General features: G+C 50.7%; 1 protein-coding gene across 3 annotated transcripts in view; it reads right to left on the reverse strand.

Annotated features, from left to right (window-relative positions):
- SLC6A1 (solute carrier family 6 member 1) overlaps window positions 1-22,943 on the reverse strand; it is a 43,697-nt gene that overhangs the window by 976 nt on the left and 19,778 nt on the right. For 2 of the 3 annotated variants that reach the window (XM_045808241.2, XM_087866778.1), the window contains exons 2-15: window positions 18,137-18,466; window positions 17,615-17,746; window positions 16,923-17,023; window positions 15,970-16,079; window positions 14,192-14,324; window positions 11,276-11,410; window positions 10,949-11,052; window positions 10,521-10,645; window positions 9,022-9,134; window positions 8,502-8,633; window positions 6,992-7,094; window positions 5,292-5,392; window positions 4,241-4,408; window positions 68-2,462 (exon numbers count right to left, since the gene is read on the reverse strand). In XM_045808241.2, coding sequence (XP_045664197.1) covers window positions 2,358-2,462; window positions 4,241-4,408; window positions 5,292-5,392; window positions 6,992-7,094; window positions 8,502-8,633; window positions 9,022-9,134; window positions 10,521-10,645; window positions 10,949-11,052; window positions 11,276-11,410; window positions 14,192-14,324; window positions 15,970-16,079; window positions 16,923-17,023; window positions 17,615-17,746; window positions 18,137-18,374 — 1,800 coding nt within the window. In that variant the 5' untranslated portion in view covers window positions 18,375-18,466 and the 3' untranslated portion in view covers window positions 68-2,357. Of the gene's footprint in view, window positions 1-67; window positions 2,463-4,240; window positions 4,409-5,291; window positions 5,393-6,991; window positions 7,095-8,501; window positions 8,634-9,021; window positions 9,135-10,520; window positions 10,646-10,948; window positions 11,053-11,275; window positions 11,411-14,191; window positions 14,325-15,969; window positions 16,080-16,922; window positions 17,024-17,614; window positions 17,747-18,136; window positions 18,467-22,943 lie in introns of those variants that run through there. The other variant, XM_087866779.1, reaches the window with a different exon arrangement.

Consider the following 22,943-nt stretch of genomic DNA (forward strand, 5'->3'; position numbering starts at 1 on the left):
TGTATGTGTTGTTGTTCCAGTGAAAGAGGCTATTGTGCCCCCACCCCAAAGAACTGAAGGCCTGACATTGTATATCATAGAACCTTTATTATTTTTCCTCTAAATTCTTAGAAACGTACATAACGCCCGTGCTCTAGTTATGACACCATTTATAGACATTTAAAATGCATCTTCGTTTATAAATATTTTACATTTGGTCCATAGAACAGATAATTTTTCTAAATAATACTGTAATTTTTTTTTAAAACAGGCTCTGTATATAGTTTGAATATGTATATATTACATCTATTTTTTTATATAGAGATAGATTTACTTGGTGTTCTGAGAATAAATCCTTATTGCAAAAAAAGCATATATGATAATACAATATCTTTTCCCCCAGGGCAAATACTAAAAAAAGGTACACATATTCACAGTTCTCACTGGAATTGTACGACACGTAATATTGTGCTGTATTAAGTAGGTTTGGATGGAAATCGGTTAGGGGATTTCTTGCCAAACATCTCAATCAGATTTGCATACACACATTAAGTACACTGCATTTGTCTTAGAAAGACTTGGTCTTAGTTTCACATGGAAGAACAAAGAGAAAGTCAGAAGTCTTCCCGCCCTTATTCTAAAGGAATTCACACAGGATGGGGGGTGGGACCATGAGACACAGTGAAGGGTTCCTTTCCTTCTAAACCCTATAGTTTAACAACACATATGCATTTTGAGCATGGACTCACCAGTTGGCATTTGGGATGCCTTAGCAATGAGACTATTTTACAGATGACCTCAGGAAAAGGTTTGAGATTTCCTACACGATATCAAGTCAGACCCTATATACCACGCGTGGGGATGAATGTGTGTGCGCGCCTTTATACGTGTACACGTACTCTATGCTTCTCTACAGGCATGTGCTTAATATTCTGAGGGTAATACCTTATTGCAAGAACGGGTATGCTGGTCACTGTCGGATGAGAATGACGAGAGATTAAAAAACCCACAGTCACAGTTATTCACCACAGTTATTAAGGATTAGTTGTAAAACACAGTTTGTGAGCTAACGAGCTAAGGAGCTACGGGGCACAACATACGATTTGCTACATGGGAACCCATCCTCCTGGCAAAGGAGAAACGCTGAGTCACTGGAGCTTGCAAGAAACTGTCTTTGCCTGATCTGCCACCTGCCACCACCACCGCCGCCATCACCGCCGCCACGGAGCCCAGGTCCAGAAAGAAACAACTACTACTTCTCGATGAAGCAGTTTAATCTCGGAAGCACTTGGGGGGGGGGGCAGGGGGCAGGGGGTGGTCTGGATTAACACTAGCTCCTCAGTTAGTGGGCTGGGGAGAGTTTAGTGGCAGTGAGGGGGTTCCCACTGAGGAATATGAATGAAGAAGGCAGCAGTCTTGACTGGGGCGGCAGTGAGGACACAGCTGAAGGGGAAGCCGGAAAGATAAGTGCATCCATATTGACTCAAGGACAGACAAACCTTCACCTTGATTTCCTCTGCACCTGATTTGTGCTCCATAAAACGGGGTAGCCTAAGAGAAACTGGGGCTCCTGATTAGGGATTTTCCCCAGCGGGATCTTAGGCCCCCAGAATGGCAATAAAAAAAAAATCAATTGTGCTTGTGGCAGTTTTCCAAGGAGGGAGTGAGGGAGCTGGGCCATCTGGAAAGATCGCTATTGGGCCAGGTGCAATCAGCATGGCCTGGCTAGGAGGCGGCAGGGAAGGACGATCTGCAGATTGCTGTAGACGCAGCAGCAGCTGGGGGAGGGGCGGGAGGGGTAACTGATGGAGGTCCTTGGGGGTTATTTTGTCAAAGCTGCCTCGGGAAGGATAAACAAAAAAATTAAAGTCCGAGCTCCGCGGGCTCCCTGCTCCTCGAGTGAGCTCTCCCTGGAAATCCCCATTATACAGAATGCCCTTTTCATGTGTACAGAGCAGCGTTCCAACGGAACCGAACTCCGGCAAAGTCCGAGATAAGAGTCATGGGTTTCGGCAGTAAGAGAACAGTCAGGAATATGACTAAAAGCCATGAGCGTGTGGTCTCACCTCATCGCGCTCGCTGGCAGGATAAAAACGATCTACCGCACAGTCACAAAGGCTGATTGCTTGATGCTTATGGGGCCCGGATTCAAAAGGTCACCAGCGTGCAGGTGCTGGGGCCATCGGGTATGTCTGCCCACGGCGGGGCCCACCGGGGGTGTGACTGTCCCCCACCTCCCCTCTCTTTGCATGGTGATGGTGTCTGGACTCGCCACTCGAGGTAGGTTGAGATAGACGGTATCTTCAGACATCAAGTGGTGGTCACGTTCAGCCAGGTTGGGGGGTGAGAGTGTCGGGTCGGCAAGCCGCCAGACACCCCTAGATATAGGCCTCTTTGCTAGCTGAGCCACTGGCCTGGGGCTGCTCCGGACCGTTCTCTGGGCGAACGATGTCCTCGCTGGGCTGGATCATGACCTGGATGCGCTGTGGGCACCAGGGAGAATTTGGGCTAGGAGGAGGAAGACTGGCTGCTCCGTTCCCCCACCTCTTCAAGTCTGTCCTGCCTGTTCTGCCTTCTAAACGCACCCTGACTCTGGCCTCGTCCCCACATCCTCCGTACTCTCTGGCCCCCTCACTGTTCCACACACATGTCAAACAAGCACCTGCCTCAGGGCCTTTGCACTTGCTGTACCCTCTGTCTGAGACATCCTTCCTTTCAGATAATTACACAGCTCAATCTCTACCTCCTTAGGTCTTGGCTCAGTGTTACCTTCTCAGCAAGGCCTCACTCAGCACTCCCTAAAACCCCTTTCTACTCTTATTATTCCTTCATAGTACTCATCCTTTATGTAACATGTTTTTATTTGGTGAATCGTTGGTCTTCCTCTACTAGAATATAAGCCTGGAGTGGGTGGGACTTTGCCTATTTTTCTCACGACTGTGTCTCTAGCACTGAGAACACTGCCTGGCACATAGTAGGTGTTCAATACATATTTCCTGAATGGATGAATTTCCCACTACCTTCTCCACACATATTCCCCCAAACCCTGTCCCCTCAGATCATGCACTGTCTTCAGATGTGCCCACTCCTGGGCCTTTGCACAGGCTATGCTCCCCTCCTCAAAAGCACCGCCTCTGCCTCTCTGCCGCTCCAAGACCTGACTGCCTTTTGCAGCTCAGCATAGGACTGTGGAAAATGAAAGCATCAGGCCTGGAGCTGGAAGAAGGGGCTGCAAGCCTCAGCTCTCCTAATAACTTCCTGCAAGCGGTGGGGAAGTGGTTTCCCGCTTGACCTCAGTTTCTCCATCTGTGAAAGGAGGAGGCTGGTCCAGGGGCTGCACATGAACCCCCACCCTGTGTTCCTCAGGCCACAGACCACAGAGCTCCCTCTTCTGGCTCCAATTGGTCTGGAAGGTCCATCTTAGTAGAAATAAGGTTGAGAACCACTGATCCAAGGCCTCCCAGCTGTGCCCCCCCATATTCTGATTATCCACGTCTCCCCAGTGAATCTTCTCAGCTTACACTTAATCCATCAATGTCTCCAGCACCTGGGTACCTCCAGCACTGCCTTGTTTCACTTGAGAATTCAATACCACTTAACAAAGAGCTGGTGCGGACCTAGAATGTGCTGGCGGGCCCGGCCGAGGGCAGCCTGCCTTACATACTTCCTTGAGGGTAAGACCACGTTTTGTCTTTACTGAGCCCACAAAAGGGGTCTAGAGTAAGCCCACAATACAACGGACCCCACCCTTCACTTGTTTCAAACCCTTGAGACTCCTCATTACCCTCAAGATAAAGTTCAAAGTCCTTGTCCTAATTTTCAAAGCCCTTCATGATCTGGCCTTTCTTACATCCTCAGTCTCATCTCTCGTCACCCTGTCTGCATCCTTCTCTACTCTACCCTCCAGCCGCAATCATCTCCCTTCAGTTCACCAAAGGCTGTTTATACCCCTGGGCTTTTGCACATACTTCCTATCCCCTTCTGGGAACATTCTTTCTGCTTCTACTTTTAACTCTGGCTCATCCTCAGGCCTCTTCTTAGCTATCTCCTCTTTTAAGAAGCCTTCCTTAACCCTCCTCAACCCAGGCAGGGCTAACCCATCTCCCTGGTTTACCCAAATCATGGCACTTCCAACATTCTGTTGTCATTGGATATTGAGTTGTCCGTTTCCTAAGTAGACTGAGCTCCACGAGGGCAGGGGCTGTGCCCAGCACAGTAGGGGAAGGGGACTAGCAATCTGAAAAGCGAAGAAGGGACTTACCTGCTTCAGGGAGCCCTTTAAGGTGAGGAACATGTAGGCCATGTACCCAGGGATGAGGACCATGGAAGACAGAGCCATGAGCCAGCCCACGCCCTGGCCCCACTTGGGGAACACGTAGTTTCCCATGGTGAGAGGAGTCATCTGCACAGCACTGAAAATGAACACACCCTGGGGAGGGGGGAGGAGAGGGGATGGGACACAGTCAGTCCCCCAGACTGGACAACCAAAGCCCCTTCCTAGACCCTGAAGCTGATGGGTCCTCTGATCACCTCCCTTGCCATGAAGCTGACCCTCACAAGGGCCTGGCATCATGGGAATCCTGCACCGAAGGCCACTGCTAGTACGTTAGACATCTTCGTATAGAATAGGGAAAGGCTTCCCCTGTGAGAGGACCACTAGCAAAAGGTGGCTCCTCTGTGAGAACCACCAGGAAATGGGACCCCTTCTGGGAGAACCAATTTGAAGTTGGTGCCCTCTGCCCAACAGAAAAAGGGACCCTTTTTGGGAGGACAGTAAAAAAGGCATCCTTTCCTCCAAGTTAACTGGCTTGGCAAACAGCAAGGATTGGATGTCAGCCTCGAGTCTGCCATCAGCTGAGGGCCTTTGTGCAGGACACAACCCATGCAGTGGCCTAGCCCCCACCCCAAGGACCTGGGGCAGCTGTCCCAGGCCTGCTCATGCCTCAGTTTCCTCCTGTCTGAGGGAAGAAAGGATGCTGAGGATGGGAGGCCTCCTTGACCCCATGGCTCGGGCTTCGGAATCAGGCCCACCTGGTTTGAATGCTGCACCAACTAGCGGGGTGATGCTGGCAGGGTGAGCCCGGGTCCCTCAGCGGTCAAGTGGGGGCAAGAATGCCTATCTCACTGAGGTTTGTGCAGATGATGTAATGTGTCTGGTGTCATGCGGGGCACAGAGTAGATGCTCAGCAAATGGGATGGAAAAGTATTAGGGAATGGGTATCTTCGCCTCCAGAAATTTCTCTCAGGACCTGAGTCACCCCAGGGCTTGGTCTGGCCTCATCCTAACAGGGCTGGTCAGGACTTGTCCTTACCGCTACAATGATTGGGGTGAAGAAGGACCAGCAGAGTTTCCACCAGATGCAGGGCCTGGAGCCAACCATCTCTTGGATGTTGTCATAGAATCGGTTAACACCTGTGACATTCAGAGCGAGAGCAGGAGGAATGAATGAGCTGTGGGCACTGCAGGCTCAAAGTTTCAATCTGCCACTTTCCAGCAGTAAGACCACAGGCAAGGTTCCTGACCTCTACAAGCTTCAGCCTCTTTGTAACATGGGATTAGCGCTCCAGGGGTGGGGGCAGCTTGTTATCTAAGCATTCAATAACCCCCAGCAAGTGGGTTGTGAGAAAGCCAGGCACCTCACATGAAAATATCCACCAACAAAAGATTATGCTTATAAAGCATGTCCCCACCTCTCTCAGTGTCCCTCCCACCCAACAGCTAGCCTAGCCACTCCTTTAAAACTCTGCTGGACAGAGCGGTTTTCCCCGCTGCTCTGTTGCTACGAGCAACCGGTGATAGACTGCAAAGAGGAACCACAGAGCCTGCAAAACACCGCAGGTGTCAATCCCAAGATTGACGTTGGGCATCACTCAGATTCTGTGCACAGCCCCAGACCAGAGAGGAAGCCAGCTGAGGGGGAGGGAGGACGAGAGGGAGGGGCAGGTGGCAAAGAAAGTACAGTGAATATCAAGAACTAAGAGGGACCTGGGAAAACATTTCCAACACATTGTCTTGCTGGGATAATCAAAGCGCAGGGAAGGACATCCTTTTGACTATCATGCAGCGGAGTCTGGCACCTCGGGCCACAAAATAAACAAATAAAATCATCGCTTCCTCCGGGAGTGCGTGCTCTTCACCATAGCCCCGCTTTTGTTAAATATTTCACTTTAGAACTTCTTCTTTTTAGTGTTGGTGTCACTTTTCTAGATAAAATCTCAAACCCTCTTATCCCAAAATTTATGAAGAAATTTTGGCTCCCACTTTAAATGAATTTATTTAACCCATCTTAAGGTGTCTCTTAAATACAGGACGCCCTGTGCTAACTTCATCAGATTGTTGCGAGGACCAAATACAGTTGACCTTTGAACAAAGTGGCAGCTAGGGGCTCTGACCCCCCACCCCCACCCAACAGAGTCAAAAATCCGGTTGGTGATGGGTAGTAAGGAGGGCACGTGTTGCATGGTGCACTGGGTGTTATACGCAACTAATGAATCATGGAACTTTACATCAGAAACTAGGGGTGTACTGTATGGCGACTAACATAATATAATAAAAAATATTATTATTTAAATAAATAAATAAATAAACAGAAAAAAAATCCGCATCTAACTTCTGACTCCCCAAAAACTTAACCACCAATAGCCTACTGTTGACTGGAAGCCTTACCAATACCAAACAATTGATTAATACATACTTCGTATGTTCTGTGTATTATATACCGTGTTCTTATAATAAAGTCGGCTAGAGAAAAGAAACGTTATTAAGAAAATCTTAAGGAAGAGAAAATACATTTACGGTACTGCACTATATCAAAATAAGTATCAAAAAATACTGTATTGTATTTATACACAGAACAAGTAGGTTGTGCTGTTCCAACCTGGGTCGTTCAAGAGTCGATTGTCAACTAACATATAGAAAGGGCTTGGTGTTCAAGCTGTATCTGTTGAATGACGATTGAAGAAACGAACGAACGAATGAGGGAGGAAAGGAAAAAGGAGGGTTGACACTCACCGTAAAACCAGGAAATGGAGACACATTCGAAGAACACGAGGAACAGCAGGCTCATGCCACTGGCAGAGTAGTAATCAAACAGTTTGAAGACATAGATGCCCCCCTAAAAGAGGAAAAGCAGTGAGGGGGGTCCACTTCCCACCAGGGCCCAGGGCTCTCAGTTCACAGCCAAGCTGGGCTCTGCAGTCTGGCGAGGTAGGTGTGAGACAACACTGCAGCGAGGAGGCTTAAGCGAAGAGTAAAAGAAGCACTGAAGGCCTAGTAACTAGGAGGGGGTGTGAGCATTAACTCCCTGGGAATTGGGAAGAAGATGTCCGGGAAGAGCAACGCCCCATTTCTGGGACTGCAGGAGGACTGAGAGAGGAGGTGGTCGTCACAACCATCTCTCCACAAAGCTAAATCAGTTATATCTTTCCCCTGCTTAAAACCTTCCATGGCTTCAACAGGACATAAATATAACACATCAAAAAGTTGAGAGAATAAAATAAAATATAAAATAAAATAAATGAAAAACAAAATCCAAATGGCTTTGGTCTATAAGTTCCTACATGGCCTGGTTCTGGACCCTCCACCTATCCGCTTGCTCCCTTTGCCCCTCAAACTTACCAAGCCCATGCCTACCTCAGGGCCTTTGCACCTGCTATGTTCATCTTCCCCTGGCTGTCTCTTCCTCATCATTTGAGTCTCAGTTCAACTGACACTTCCTCAGAGGGCCCTCTCCTGACTACCCTGTCTGAAGCATCATCCCTCACTGGTCATTCCCTGTCCCACTACCGTCTTTTCTTCATGGCACTGAACGATCTCTGAAATGGTTTAATTTGTCTGTCAGTCTTATCCACCAAAGTGTAAGCACTAAGAGAGCAGATATTGTGTCTGTCGTTCACTGCTGAATCTCCAGTGTCATGACAGGCCCACGGGGAGTGTTTAACAACTAGGGAGGAATAAAAGAAGAAATGAACAATATTCTGGGAATGAACTGTATTTGAATGCAAGGGTAGACCCACAAGGCTGAGTTCATGGCTTTAGGGTCATTTATATTTACCGTACAATTCATCAGTTATGTGTATGCCTTCTGACTAGGCCAGGAGGGCCTTGAATACAGAGAGGACTGCTCATTAATACTGATAGTAAAAGAAAAGTGGGAGCGAGGAGAAGGGGCAGTGTCAATGTCAAAGGCCCAACTCTAGCTCCACTGTCTAATTAATTTGTGTGCATTTTTAAAAACTCAGTCCCTGTACCCCCTCCTCCCAAAAGCAGTCCTGGGTGCCCTAGGCTGAGTTAGGGGCTGTATTCTCCAGCTGTGTCTTATCTTTTCTAGCTCAGTGTCTGTGTCTCCCACTCTCCCACCCTGAGGACAGGGTCCCCATCTGCCTCACTGCTGTGTGTGCAGGGCTTGGCACAGAGATGGTGCTCAAGGAACAGACGAAGGGTGGGGGCATGAGGCTGGGGCGGAGAGGACCTGCAGGCAGGCCTGGGGCAGGTGCACCACAGGCGTGCCCGGTGAGCTCACCTGGGTGATGTTGGAGAGGCCGATCAGGTAGGAGATGATGCAGACAGCAGCAATGAAGAGCTCCCTGCGGCCGCGGAGGAGCCTGGGGTACTCATCCACCAGGGCTGTGATGAAGCCCTCCACGGTGCAGAACTTTGAGGGGGATGAAGGTCAGCCATGTGCAGACCCCAGCCCCAAGCCACCCAGAACCTGACTCTCTGGGGCAAGACCGAAGGGATCCGGCATTGTCGGGACAGCAGAGCCAGGGAAGCCCCAGGATCTGAATCTGCCTCTGCCTCTCTTTGTGACCTCAGGAGAGTCCCTTCCCTCTGGACATCAGTTTCCCCAACTGGAAAATGGGGGAGGTGGCTGAGCTGGTCCACCCTGAAGTATCATGTGGTGGAACAGTCTATGGGTCTGAAACTCTTGGCCATCTTCCTGGGGGCCTAAGATAATGGCCAATGGCCTCCTCTCCCTGCTTGTTCTCAGACCAATGAGGCTGGGTGGGGGCTCCAGCAGGTGCCAGGGAGGGTGTCCTCACCTGGCTGTCAATGCCCAGCATCAGCAGCATCGAGAAGAAGAGGATGGCCCAGAGGGGAGAGATGGGCAGCTGTGTCACCGCCTCCGGGTATGCGAGGAATGCCAATCCAGGGCCTGTGGAGGGAAGGACAAAAAAGAAGAAGAAAAAAGGTATTGAGCACCTACTGCATACCAGCACACCACCAATTTCTAAGCTTTATTGTGTTTCATCTTCAGAGGAAACTCTTGGGTGAGTGTTGTCAGCACCCTCTTTCCTAAATGAGGATACAGAGTGTGTGCAGATGGGGGAGGCAGTAGGGTTGGGGCCAGGGGCCCAGTGAGATGAAAGGAGGGACTGTGGCAGTCTGGCGCACTGGGGATGGTGCAGGTGCAGAGAGGAAGCCAGACGGAGAGATACTTAGGAGGTGGGATGGGCAGGTCCTCGTATTGGTCGGTTTATGGATTGAAGGCGAAGGATGATGCTGGGGCTGTCCTGGCTACGGGACGGTGGTATCCTTTGCTGCAGCGGGAAGCACAGGGAAGGAGAAGGTTTAAAGAGGTCAGTTTGGGACATAGTGTATTTGAGTGTCTGGGTGGGGGTTAGTCAAGAGATCAGGGGAAAACTTGGAAGGAGAAGGAAAGAAATTGTAACCTCCCTGGGTCTGGCTCAGGAAAGGGGGGTGGTAGCTGGGGAATGCCAGAGAAACAAGCTGGCCCTTATAGAGAAGATGAGGACATCAGTGGAGAAAGTTCCTTTCCACATGACCAGCCCAGTTCTCCATGATGGGGAAGGGACAAGTCCTGCTGCCTCCCCAAGCCACAGGGCCTCTGCTGTGCACACCGTGGGTCCCTCATGTTCATGCTTTCCTGGCTAAGTCGGGAGGCAGGGGTTGCCTGGGGTTCTCCTCAGACCCTGCAGCATTGATGACAGTGTGGTGAGCAGAGTGGGTACAGCCTGCTTGGTGAGAACATGTTTAGAAGTGGGACAAAAGCAAAGATTCAGGTCATGGGGGACGAGCATGGTGTCATGGTCATGGTGATGAGTATGTCATGGTCATGGTGATGAGTCGGAACAAGGTTTATACCCCAGGGGGCAAGACTCGGTCTTCTCCCTGCAAAAGGCAGGATTGTGCAGGAAGTGCCAGTATGGTCAGGTGATTAGGAGCCTAAGCTTTGTGATCAGCCAGTTTCTCCACCTTTCTAGCTTGGTGAACATGGTCCATGAGCCTCAGTTTCCTCACCTAGTAAATGGAATAAAAAAGCATGCACTCCATAGTGTTGGAAAGTTTCCCGTAAAATGCGGCCTGCTCTGCCTGGCACTTTGTGATGCCCAGTGCCGGGGAGCCAACACACCACACTCATCCCTGTCTCTGTCTCTGTCTCTGGCCTTTGTACTGGCTCTTCCCTCTGCCTGCACGTTTGTCCTCTGGCTTCCGCTAGGGATGGTGGGAATGACCGCAGATCCCGCGTGTTAGCCCCTCCCACCCTAGGAGCCCTGGCCCTCCCATGCATGGCGCTGACCTGAGGCCGCCACATCAGCAATGGACCTCTTGGTGACATGAGCCATGAAGCCCACGATGGAGAAGATGACAAATCCCGCGAACATGCTGGTGCAGGAATTGATACAGCAGACAATGATGGAGTCCCTGCAGAGAAGAAACGGTGGACTCAGCGAGGGTGGGGCTGGCAAGGAGGTGAGCCAGGAGCAGTGGTTAGCGAGGCACAAGGGGAGGGGGCAGAAGAGGGTGCCTGGGAGCAGGGTTACAGGGCAGGTGCCCCCAACCCATCCCAGGGAGGGGGTGGAACCGGAAGGAGGAAGTGGTTTAGAGAGGAGTGGAGTTGAAAGTGGAGAAAGGCCACAGGGCGTGGTCTATAAGGGGCGTGACCGCGTGTGGGCGTGGCATCGAGGGGGCGTGGCCAGGAAGGAAGGCGCTCCTAGGCTCTCTCACCTGTAGACATTGTTGTGGAAAGAGTTATAGCTCCCAAGAGCGATCAGGGATCCCAGCCCCAATCCGTAGGAGAAGAAGATCTGGGTTGCCGCATCCAGCCACACCTATAGGTAGAATGAACAAAAAATAGTCAAAATTATAATCATAGCCACAGTGCCCCATGGCCTTTTGCATGAGGTAACCAGCCGTACCTGGCAATCATCTCAGTTTACATATAAGGTTAGAGAGGTGCAGTGACCTATCCTAAAGCTGGTAAATGGTGGCTCAGGACTCAGGTGTGCTCTTAACTCAGCCCGTGGGAGCGGGGAGTCCGGGAAGGCCACTCACCTCCGAGTCGGACAGCTTGCGGAAGTTGGGTGTGATGTAGAAGAGGATGCCCTCCTTGGCCCCAGGCAGCGTAACTCCACGGAAGAACAGGATGATCAGCATGATGTAGGGATAGGTGGCGGAGAAGTAAACCACCTGGGAGGAAAGTCGGCAACCATGCCCCCTCCAGCGCGCCCATCTTTCCCTCCCCCCACTTCACTTACATCCCTATCTGTTGTGGCCCTGCGCTTACTTCGTTTGTCTTCCTCCAGGAAGCCTTCCTGGATTCCTGACTGTGTTTGTCCACTTTTCTGAAGTCTCTCATTGGAGTCTCAACCAACCAGCTCAGCACCTGGTTTTTCCTTTCCCCTACCCCTCCTTTATTTTTTGACTTTTGTCTAAATTATTCAAGTAAAACAGGGTGTCAGGAAAATTTTGAAGTTACACACACACGCAAGCACTTAAAGTTCCCTTCAACAGCCTCTGGAATTTAAGTTAGGTGAAGGAGAGGGCTTGTCTTGTTCACTTCTGTTTTCCCAGCGCCTAGAACAATCCACGGTTTACAGGAGACGCTCAATAAATGCCTGGTACATAAATGCACAGATGTTAACATTTTAATGTTCCTCTTCTGAGACTTGGCCATGCATGTATGATCACACTTTCTTACAAAATGGTGCTCCGATTATGTGCATGCTTTTTCGTTTTACATGTTTAAAATTTAAAAAACACAGTGTATACTTTGTTTATTAAACATTGTTTCATTGTCTCATACCAATGTGATTTTTAATTATGCAAAAGAGTCCCTCAGGAGGTTCTCTCATCCTCTTTAAAGTCTCCCCTACTGTTATCCATTCATGCGAATTTCACTAACACTACATTGGAAACCCCTGTGTATACAACTTATCTACAAAATTATTATACCATTCTTGGGAAAATTTTCTAGAATTAATGACCAAAAAAGGGATAAACTTCTCAATGGCTTGCAATCCATATTGCCCAATTACCTTCCAGAAATGAACTTGGTCCCGCATTTCAGAGCACAGCTTCCCCACAAAGGTGCCAGCACTGAGTATAATCATTAAAAACATTTTTTTTTGCCAAATTGATCATCAAAAGACTGATGTCATTGTCTGAAATGACATTTCTTTGCCTGCTGTTGTGAAAGAGCAGTTTTCAAGTTCAATAACCCTTGTATCTCACAGTCTGATGTAACCCTATTTTCTGGACAGTATGAACTGTTCTCCGGGTTAGTTTCATTTCCCTGAATGGATCTGGGATTCTTCAGGGTTAGGAAAGGTAGCCACGACCCAGTAGAAAAGCCCCTGTACTGGGAATTAGGAAAAGGGAATTTGAAGCCACCTGTGGCACCTATAAGCTGTGTGATATTGGGTCAATTTCTTATCCTCTCTGAGCCTTGTTTTTTCTGGTCTGGAAAATGGGTACAATCAACCTGCTGACTCAGAAAGGTTGTATGAGGACATACAACATGCTTAATATGTATTGCCTAGGTCTTGTACCTGACTCTGTCTTCCACATTTAGCATGGAGCCAGGTACACAGTAGGCACTCAATAAATGTTTACTAATGGCTTGGATGACTCACTCAAAAGACAACTGATACCATGTATTGTCTACCTACGAGGTGCTAGGCATATACTACATACTTTGCATTGATTATTCTCCTCAGTCTTTATGACAAACCTGTAAGGTACTATTATTGTACCCATTGAACAGATGAGGAGACTGAGGCACAGAGAGGTGAAATGACTTGCCAAAGCACACATAGCTAGGTATCAGGAGACAGAGATTCAAGCTCAGCTCTCTCTCTTCCAGAGTCCTTAGGCCCTACATTCTTCTTCTTCTTAAAGTTGGGCTGGGAGAAACCTGTGCCCTCCTCTTGCCTGCCTAATCTAGGGATGCATCAGAGAGGTTTTGACGCTGGTTTTGGATCTGAGAATGTGGTAGGCCCCACTGGACTGGAATTGGGCAGTTTTCCATCAGCCGTACTCATGCCCAAGTATGGAATTTGCGAAGTTTCTGTTTTGCTTATGTCAGCCTGGGTAGTCCAGACCTCCCTGCTCTAGTGTGATTCAGTTCAAATCCCTTCTGCTCCTTACTTGCTGTCAGAACTCGGATTTCCTCTAAGTTTCCTTCAGGCCAGGGTCCAGTAAGAGCCTGGGATATCTTCTGTCCCTGGGCCACTGGGGTGGGACTTTAAAGGGAAAAGGATGGGAGTGAGGCCAGTCCCCTTCCCCCTAACTTGATGGGCCAGCTCCCCAGATGTCCCCAAGCTGGACCCCCCAGCTTGACCTGGCTCTGCCCTCGATAATAATAAAAACAAAAACAAGTACAATTCCTCTTGTTAGCTGCCGAGTACTTTACAAAGTCACCATCCCATTTGATTCTCCTGACAAACCAACAGATAAGCCCCATTTTTCAGAGGAGGAAACTGAGTTTCAGAGAGGTGAAGTGATTGGCCTGAGGTCACCTAGCCAAGTCAACAGCCAAGTTGGGATCTGAACTCAGGACTGTTTTCAGTACAGAGCCCGAGTATTTAAATATTCATTGATCCATCTCTGTCCCTCCTCCAAGGCTGGGATGTGGAATATTCATCTCTGGATCACCCTAGAACAAGACCTGGTATAGTGGAGATGTGCACGGACAGTTTGTTCAATGGTCCTTGAGCAAAGTTTACCATCTGTTTTGTGATGGCTCTGTGTGACCGACTTATATTGTCATACTTCATCCTCACACTGCCCAGGAGGTAGGTAACATTATTATTCTCATTTTACAGGAAAGAAAACCAAGGCAGAGAGCGATGCAGGGACCTGCTGCACTCCAGGTTCGGTGGGGTTCCTGGAAGTGCAGACTCCTTGAGCAGGGTGGAAATCCCCTTGTAGACCCATCCCCTTCTGGTCCCCCCTGTGCACATGCCTTACCTTTCCAGTCCAGCCAACACCCTTCCAGATACAGAAATACACAAGGATCCAGGCGATGGCCAGGGTGATGGCCAGAGGCCAGCGGATCTGTCCTGGCTTATCCAGCCCGTCTGTCATCTGATGCATGTTCCGCCTGGTGGAACAGTGGAGGGAGCAGAAAGTCACGTGGGGCTGGTGGGACCTGGAGTGGCCTGGGGGTGCCCAGGGAACGATATCTTCCACTGTGACCATTGTGACATCTGTGATCACTGAGACCCAGAAGCTGGCAGGAGACCGTGGGGCCCATTATACTAACCAGTAGAAAGTGTTATTTGCTCAAGGTACCTGACAGTGCCTTATTTTGGCCACGATTATTGCTTACCTGGTTTTGGCTGCAGGACCCTCCTCGCAGGACCCTCACCTTCACTTTTGCTCTATCCCCACTCCAGCCCCAGGGATCCTTCTAAAATATATGTCCGATTGTGTCACTCTCCTCCTTAAAACCCTGCAGTGAATAGCTCCCTACTGTCCTTGGAATGAAGCCCAACCTCCCCAGGCCAACCTTGCAAGGCCCTCTGAGCTGGCCCTGCTTCTCTCTCCAGTCTCAGCTCTCCCCAAAACCCCTCAAACACTCAACAGACTGGATGACTCCCATCCCCTCACCTGTGCCTGGTTTGCTCTCACCTGCCTCCAAACCTTCATGCATTCTATTCCTCCTGCCGACACCTGTCTCTCCTACGTGGTTTTCACCTTAGATGTCACTCCTCACCTGGGCTCATCGAGGTACCAACTTGGGGCCCTGACAGCCCCCCGTGCATCCCCTCCTCTTAGCGCTGGTCGTCTGGCGTTGCCACTCTGCCTGTTTGCTTATGTTTGCCATGTCTCTAACCAGACTGCACATAGTAGGTGCTCAAGAAATGTTTATTAACGAAATGGCTCGATGCAATCCTGAAGGTGTGTGAGACAATTGTATGTGGCAGATGCTGAAAAGAAGAAGCAGCTGGAGAAGAATCTGATTTTTATTTGTAGGGAGACAGCCTAGCCGAGGACGTTTCTGCACAAAGAGACTCGCATCACGTGTTCTGACACCCCCTAAGCACAGCTCCTCCTGGCAGCTTATGCAAGGTGCAGTGGAACCTTCCAGGGTGCTCCCAGGCCCTTCCAAGCTGCCCAGCGTGGATGCTTCCTTCATGCCAAAGAGACTTGGATCCCAAGACCTCTTTTTGTAAAATTAATATCCCAACACACATCTACGATGTGCTCTTCTGAAGATACAACCAGCATGGCCTTCGCTATGAACCGTGTGTGTGTGCACGTGTGTGTGTGTGTGTGTGCATGTGCATGTGCGCGCACGTGTGTGCACCTTTACTCCAAACAAATTTGGGTTTCTAAGTAGACTGGACTGGTTTTCCGGATGAACTGGGATTTTGTTGGCCTGTGCTGGTTACTCCCCTCCAGCGGCACCCCCACCCTTGTCCACCCTACTCCACGCCCCAGGAGGCTGGCCGCTGGGGCTACCTCCCTGGTCCCTGGGCCTCTGGTTTCTAGCTAGGTTTGACCAATGCCGGGAGCGACTGGGCAGGAGAAGCAAGAAGGCAGGAATTCATTCTCTCTAGCTTGTGTCTAGTGGCCCTTTCCATGGCCCAGCTCTCTACGGGGGAGGAGAGGGCTTCACTCTCTCGTGTTTCTCCCTTAGCCCTGAGCCCATCACCAGCTCCCATCACCCTTTTGAAGGTGCCTCTGTCTCTGGCTGGCCCTGGCTGGCAGGCACCCACACCCCCCATTGGCCTCAGACTTACTCCCAGAATTCTACCACGGCGCTGGTCATGTTGGTGGTGTTGACGATGCTATAGTTGGAGAAGCAGCGGTCCGTGTTCCAGGGGTTGTCACACTGTTTCCACGGCAGTGTCTGCAAAGGCACAGTGGCACAGACAAGCCCTGTTGAGCCCCCAGGGGATGGCAACAGTGGTCCCAGCGCACTTCGTCCTTCTTCACAGTCCCCTGAGCCTCTTCCAAGCCATCCATGATCTCACCTCCCCTTCCCAACAGCTCCCAGATGCAGGGAGATCCCCATTATGGAGATCAGAGAGGGGCAGCCACTTGCTCGAGATCACACAGCTCCTAAGTGTCAGAGCTGAAATTTGAACCTTGATCATTTCACTCTGAAAACCAGCTTTCCAAGCTGCACCATAAGGGCCACTTCCCAGCTCTGCGACCTCAGGTAAGAGATCTTGCCTCTTTGACCCTCCGCACACTGATGTTAACAGTGAGGAGAGTGCTTGTTCTTTGCAAGGTACAGTGCTAGGCCCTTTACACGTATTTACTCCTTAACCCTCCCAACAACTCTATGAGGCAGGTTTCACTTTTACCTTCATTTTATAAATAAGGGCACTGTGGCTCAGAGAGGTTAAGTCTCTTTCCCAAAGTTGCACAGCTGGTATAGCCTGGGGTCAGGATTTGAACCCAGGCAGTCTGAGTCCATATGAAATGAGCTAACGACCGCCATCGTAAGAGGGGGTGTCAGGAGGATTAGATGTCAGCCCACACGAAGCCCCTGGCTCAGTGGCTGGCCTGGAGCAGGCGTTTGGTTCCCGGTGCTATAACTTTCGGGGAGACGGGGGCTGCGGAAGACACACCATGCCCGCCCCCCCCCAACCCAAGGAACAGCCCTATCAGCAGAATGGTAGTTCAGTGGACGGAGCGTGGGCTCTGGGTCCGGCTCCTTCTGGAGGGGCGTGCGAGGGCCACTCACCGTGGTGAAGGAGTTGTACAGGTAGTAGATGGCCCAGGAGATGATGACAATGTAGTAGATGTTCAGCCAGAAGGACAGCACGGCGGCGGCAAGGCCCACACCTGCGGGCGGACACAACATCGCACGTGTTCAACCGGGGAGTAGCAACAACTATCCCGGGAGCATCATTCTGAGCATTTTCCATGATGCCCACCCGCTCGCCGCACCTTGGAGACAGGTGGTATTGAGGCCGCGAGGCTAAGACAGAGGGAGGAACTTAGCTAAGGCCACGCACATCTGGCAAGGGAGGACTTGGGTCTGGGGCCCAGCACCGGCTGGCTGCAGGGGGGCGGGGGTCTTGGCTTGCCAGACAAGAATGATTCTCCACGGATCCATCTCAGGGTCTGTCAGGCACTGAGCAAGGAAGCAAAGAAAGTCATACCTAGCCCTGGCTGGGGAAATAAGCTCACGGGTCAGGGTAGGCTGATGTGTGTACAGGGCGTCTGGATTGGGGCCTCCTGTCCACCTCCACCACTCTAGATCCTCGCCGGGGCTGCCATCTGCCACCTGGCCCCTTCGAGGGCTCCACTCTGCTCAGAAGTGAATCAAGCAGGTCCCTCTCTCCAGGGGGCCGGGAGGGTCGGGAAGGCCCTGGTTTCACCACAAGTCTGTGGTCAGGAGCCCTGCCATGTGGCCCCACTCTGCAGACTTACCCTTGAACATGGGGGCCAGCTTCCACACCCCCAGGCCCCCGATGGACGTGTACTGGCCCAGGGAGCACTCCAGCAGGAAGAGTGGGACCCCCGCAAAGATGAGTGTCAGGAAGTAGGGGATCAGGAAGGCCCCTGTGGGGTTGAGAAGAGAGAGGCTCATGGTCCCGAGGCTTTGGAGAAGCCCCATTCAGAGGGAGCATCATGGCAGGATGTTCTGGGGTCCCAGCCACAATTTCCTTACACTTTGTCTTAAAAGTAGTACCCATAGCCAAAATGAGGTCCAAGGATGTCCTTTGCTCAAAGTACATCCCTTGTTCTTTGCAAAATGAAGAGGCGAACTTTTTGGTATCGTTAACAAAGGACAATCGTCCTTTGGGAATCTTTTGGTAAAGGGACAAAAACAGGAAACGGGGCCTGATCTTTAGGGGACCCCTTCCCCTATGGTTGCCCCAGAAAATGCCCAAGTATGACACTCTTCATGGGGTCCAGACCCGACTGGGAGGTTGCCAGGCCAGCACCTACCACCACCGTTTTTGCCGCAGAGATAGGGGAATCTCCAGACGTTGCCCAGGCCGATGGCGTAGCCCACACAGGACATGAGGAAGTCAAAGCGGCCCTTCCACGTGTCCCGGTCTGGGAGGTCAGCCGCCTTCTTCTGCACCTTGACCACCAGAGTTTTGGGTTTGTCATTGGCCACGGGGGCCTCGCTGACCTCCGTGGAGATCTGCCCGTCGGCCACCTTGCTGCCATTGGCCGCCATGTCTCGGAGTTTGGACACAGAGGTCCTGGCAGATGGACGTGCGATGTCGGCCCCGGTCCACGCAGACAGCAGTTTTGCGGCTCAAGGTCACCCTAGGAGAACAGAGGCATGGGGTGACAGGCATGGAAGGGTGACCAAATCCTGGAGTTGCCCCAAAATAACAAAAATAATATAACCCACAAACAAACTACGGGCCAGAGAAGGCTCTCTCAGCAGACCTCTTTCTCCTGGAGGAAGGACAGTGCCTTCTGTTCCCAGACTTGTGGGGGGGGGGGGGATGCGGTGTGTTGATAGCTCCCGAACTATCTGTGTCATGTGCCCTCTCTCATGCATCCTGCTCAGAGAAGAAAACTGAGGAGACCAAATTTCCAGGCAGAAATAATAAGTGTTCCTCATCTTTGCCTCTCAGGGTGCAATTAGATTTTTCATACCCTGAGGCCATAGTAACCATGGCCAATGCCAGCCACCTATGGCCTTACCATGGGGCAAACAGGAAGGTGACCGGCCACAGGTGGCAGGTGGAGGTGGTAGAGGAGCACAGACTCTAATCATGATCGAAGTCGTCTTTCACATTTGAGCTGTGTGACTGTGAGAAAACCTCTTAACTTCTCTGGGCCCCGCTCCCCCTGTCTTTTTTTTTTTTTTTTTAAGATTTGATTTATTTATTGGGGAGAGAGAGAGCACGAGAGTGGGGAGGGTCAGAGGGAGAAGCAGACTCCCTGCTGAGCAGGGGGCCACATGCAGGACTCAGTGCTGGGACTCCAGGATCATGACCTGAGCTGAATGCACATGCTTAACCGACTGAGCCCCCCGGGCGCCCCTCTCCCTATCTTTTAAATTGAGTCTGATACCAGTACGTCGGGTTGTTGCTCACTCATTCAGCAAGGATCCTGTGCCTGGCAAATGGTGGGGACTTGTTAGTATTTTGTCATAGTCCCCAAACCTGGCTGTGCTTCCAAGTTGCTTGCAAAGCTCTGTAACGATCGAGTCCCAGGTCCCACCCCAGATGTCCCACATCAGAATCTCAAGGAGGTGAGTCCCGAATCTATACATTGAACAAATTCTGCAAAAGGAGCTTCTTACGCTGACAGCCAGTGCCGGCCCTCCGTGGAAGAAGGACCAGTGGTTTACATGACGTCTCTGACTCAAGATAGTCCGCCTACACTCTGTACTCTACTTGTCTCTTTAGTTCCAGAGGCAGCATGAGCAGAGAACGGTGAATGACCTAGGACTCAGCTCGGTCCTGGGTTCAAATCTCTAGTCCACCTTTTACAAGCTGAGCGACCCTAAGTCCTACTCCTGATTGTTCTAGCCTCTGTTTCTCCATCTATAAAATGGCAGTAATCTTATCTGGCTTGTAGAATTGTGGCAAAAATAAGCTTTCGTGGCTGTACGGGTATTTTTCACTGGACTGGTTTAGAAAGAGAATTTGGCTCATGGCTGTGATTACTTTGGTTGTGGATGTTACCTGATTTTCGGGGGTGGGTCCGCTCCAGGGCACCTCTCTCTGCCACCCCTGGTGCAAGCCTGCAAAGCAGAGACGAGGAGGGACCCTACTGAACTGGCAGGGGTGGCTAATGGGCAGCCCTGAGTGGACAGCAGGGGTGCAGGAAGCCCATGGGAGCCCCCCAGCCGGGTGACCACATGAGTCCATGCTGTGTGATGCCAGCCACGGGGCGCTAGGAACATGCTGGAAGGGGCCCACTGCTGTCTCAGGACAGCTCTGCGGTGGGCATGAGGGCAATGTGAGGACGGAGTTCCATCATTTTATCAGAAGGCAAAGAGAAATCAACAGAGGGGCAAACAGGGAGCTAACAAACGAGGCTGAGATTTTTCTCCATTCCCTAACCGAACGTGCAGAAATGTTGTAAAAGGCCATGGAAGCAGACCTCAAATGAGTTTATTTAGTATGATCCTATTTTGCCCACCCCCAAATCTGCTCATTTAAAAAAATCCTCCAGGGGCGCCTGGGTGGCTCAGTCGTTAAGCGTCTGCCTTCGGCTCAGGGCGTGATCCTGGCGTTCTGGGATCAAGCCCCTCATCAGGCTCCTCCGCTGGGAGCCTGCTTCTTTCTCTCCCACTCCCCCTGCTTGTGTTCCCTCTCTCACTGGCTGACTCTCTCTGTCAAATAAATAAATAAATAAATCTTAAAAAAATAAAAATAAAAAATAAAAAAACCCTCCAGAACCCTAAGGATATATCCTAAGGCATTCACAGTGATTAGTTTATATGTGACTTTTGTTTCTTTTTTTGCACTTTTCTAGATTTTTATAATTTCTACATTCCTACCAAAAATTCAAATTTATCAAATAACACAGAATAAACTTATGGACCCTCAGAGCAAACAGGACTGTGTGAAACAATGGTCTGGGGCCTCTGATATGTAGGAGCTGAGCCAAAACAGTGTGTGGCCCCAGATGGCCTCCTCCCTCAGCTCTGCTCTGCTGGGGGGACCCTGATTGCTGTGTGCTCGCCTCCCAGCCCCTCACATGCAGTCCTCATCACCAAGCATCGTTGTCTCTTCCTAGAGTTCACAGACAACCAGACAACGTTCGGACAACCCAAACTTTACTGCCAACCCTGTTTCTTGTTCTCAAAGACGACCCACAGGCTTGTCTTGGTGCCCGTCCAGCTCCTGCCTTGGGCCTGGCACCATCAGAAGGAACTCCAGACCCGATAGGGTGACCTCCCATCATCAGGGATGGTAGCCCATCTTGTGGCCTACCAGGAAGTCCTGGGATATGCAGGGGAGAGAGCAGCCTTAGGAAAGGGGGAGGCTAACACGGACCCTCTTTTTTGTGTGTGTGGCAGGGTGGGGGCGAGATGGTTAGCCATTAACTATCAAATCAGTAATGACCTTAACTGTCCCCATGACCTACCCTTGTGGGTCCCAGCCACCATGTTTGTTCAAAAGGATCCAAGGACCTTGGACCAAGGCTGATCACCTGACTCTGGCTAGTCAATCAAAGCGTCTTCCCTGGGAATTTGGCATGAGGCTGAGAAAGAAGGACAGCCTGTCCGGGGAATTGGGAACTCTTAGGCAACTCTCTTCTGCCTACCTGTACTCAGAGTAGCAGGGAGAGTTGGTCTCCTGAGGAGGAAAGAAATTAGAGGTCAAAAGATGGAGAGTCTTGAAAGCATTTGTCTTTGCCATTCCAGGCTTTCTTAAGACTGGCTACATTCCAATGCTCAGAGTTTACAAAGAAAGCATCCCCACCGTGCTAAAATAAAATCCCCTGTCTTTGCTCACATTGGTGCAGGGGATTCCTGCTAATGTCTTGAATCTCTGTTCTCTTACCACCTGAGTAAGTTCTTAGGAAGGCCTATAGCCTACAGGACAATAGCCTCTGCCCTCCGCTCTGGGTATACTTGTCGATTATCCATGGAGACTGAAACCAAACTCCAGAATCTACTGTGCACTGGACCTGAGATTGCCCCCCACCACTCAGGGAGAGACAGACAGACAGACAGACAGCGGCGGCTCTGGCCCACTCCCGGCATGAAGACAATATGGGACGGCATGTTTAACGGGGTGAAACGTGGTATGTATGTCCTTTGAAGAAACCATTCAACATCAACACAGAGAAAGGTGGAAGGTCGGGAGGAAGGAGAGCTCCAGTTCCCCAGGAGGTTCTTTCACCGTCCCCTCCACGAGTACATTTAGCAACCCCTCGTGCAAAGGCCGGAGAGATCAGAGACCACGGCTGCTTGGAGAGCTCGGCATGAGGAAGACATACGCGCTATCTTTGGAATGTGGGAGAGATTCAGGCAGATGGCGGTAGCTGCCCTCTGAAGAGCCACATACCCGTATGTGGAGCTTTCCTTTTAGAAGACAAAATGTGAAGGTAGCAGTACAAGGCCGTGAATTGCTGTAACTGGTGCTTCCTTGGGGATGCCTCTGGGGAAGGCCCCCTGGGTCGCCAGGCAAGGAGACGGTGCTACATCGGAGACCTGGCTCCCCTTGAGATTTACTGGCACTGGGCACGTTCCTCCCCCCTTGATCCTCATCTGTAAAACGGGGAAATAATAATAATCTTCCATTCGTACGGTCGCGGCGAAGGATAACTGAGCTCACACACGTAAAGCACTGCCAAAGACTACCTGGCTCAGAGCGAGGGCTCAGGTCATCTCGGCCATTCCCACCATCATCCGGGTGACTATCATCCGGGTACGGATTGTGGTTCCTAATCTGGGAGGCACACTGATGGTGACACCACGACGACTAAGAGCAGCTAACATTTATCGCGGGCTTATTATCCAGCCCTCCTGAGACTTGCAGCATTTCCAGCAGACTGATGGCAATTGTCCTTTTAGTCTCCATGGGGGAAAACTAGCCAATAAAAATGTCAAATCTCCCTGCTTTGGGCTCTCTGTATACCAACTGAAGAGTGGTCTAGTTCACCACCCTGGGCCAGGCAGAAGCTGGGAGTGGTACATTTGTGTGTTTGGTCAATAAAATAAAGGACTAGTCCATAATAAGTCAAGTCTGGCAAGAACAAAAGTCCGAAGCATCTAGCAGACGGGAGGGAAATGATCAAGGGATCCCCGTTAGTTAAAAAGTCGGGGGCC

Source organism: Ursus americanus, chromosome 14 (assembly GCF_024610735.1).
Source record: "Ursus americanus isolate L20-20 chromosome 14, mUrsAme1.1.p, whole genome shotgun sequence".
Lineage (NCBI taxonomy): Eukaryota > Metazoa > Chordata > Mammalia > Carnivora > Ursidae > Ursus > Ursus americanus.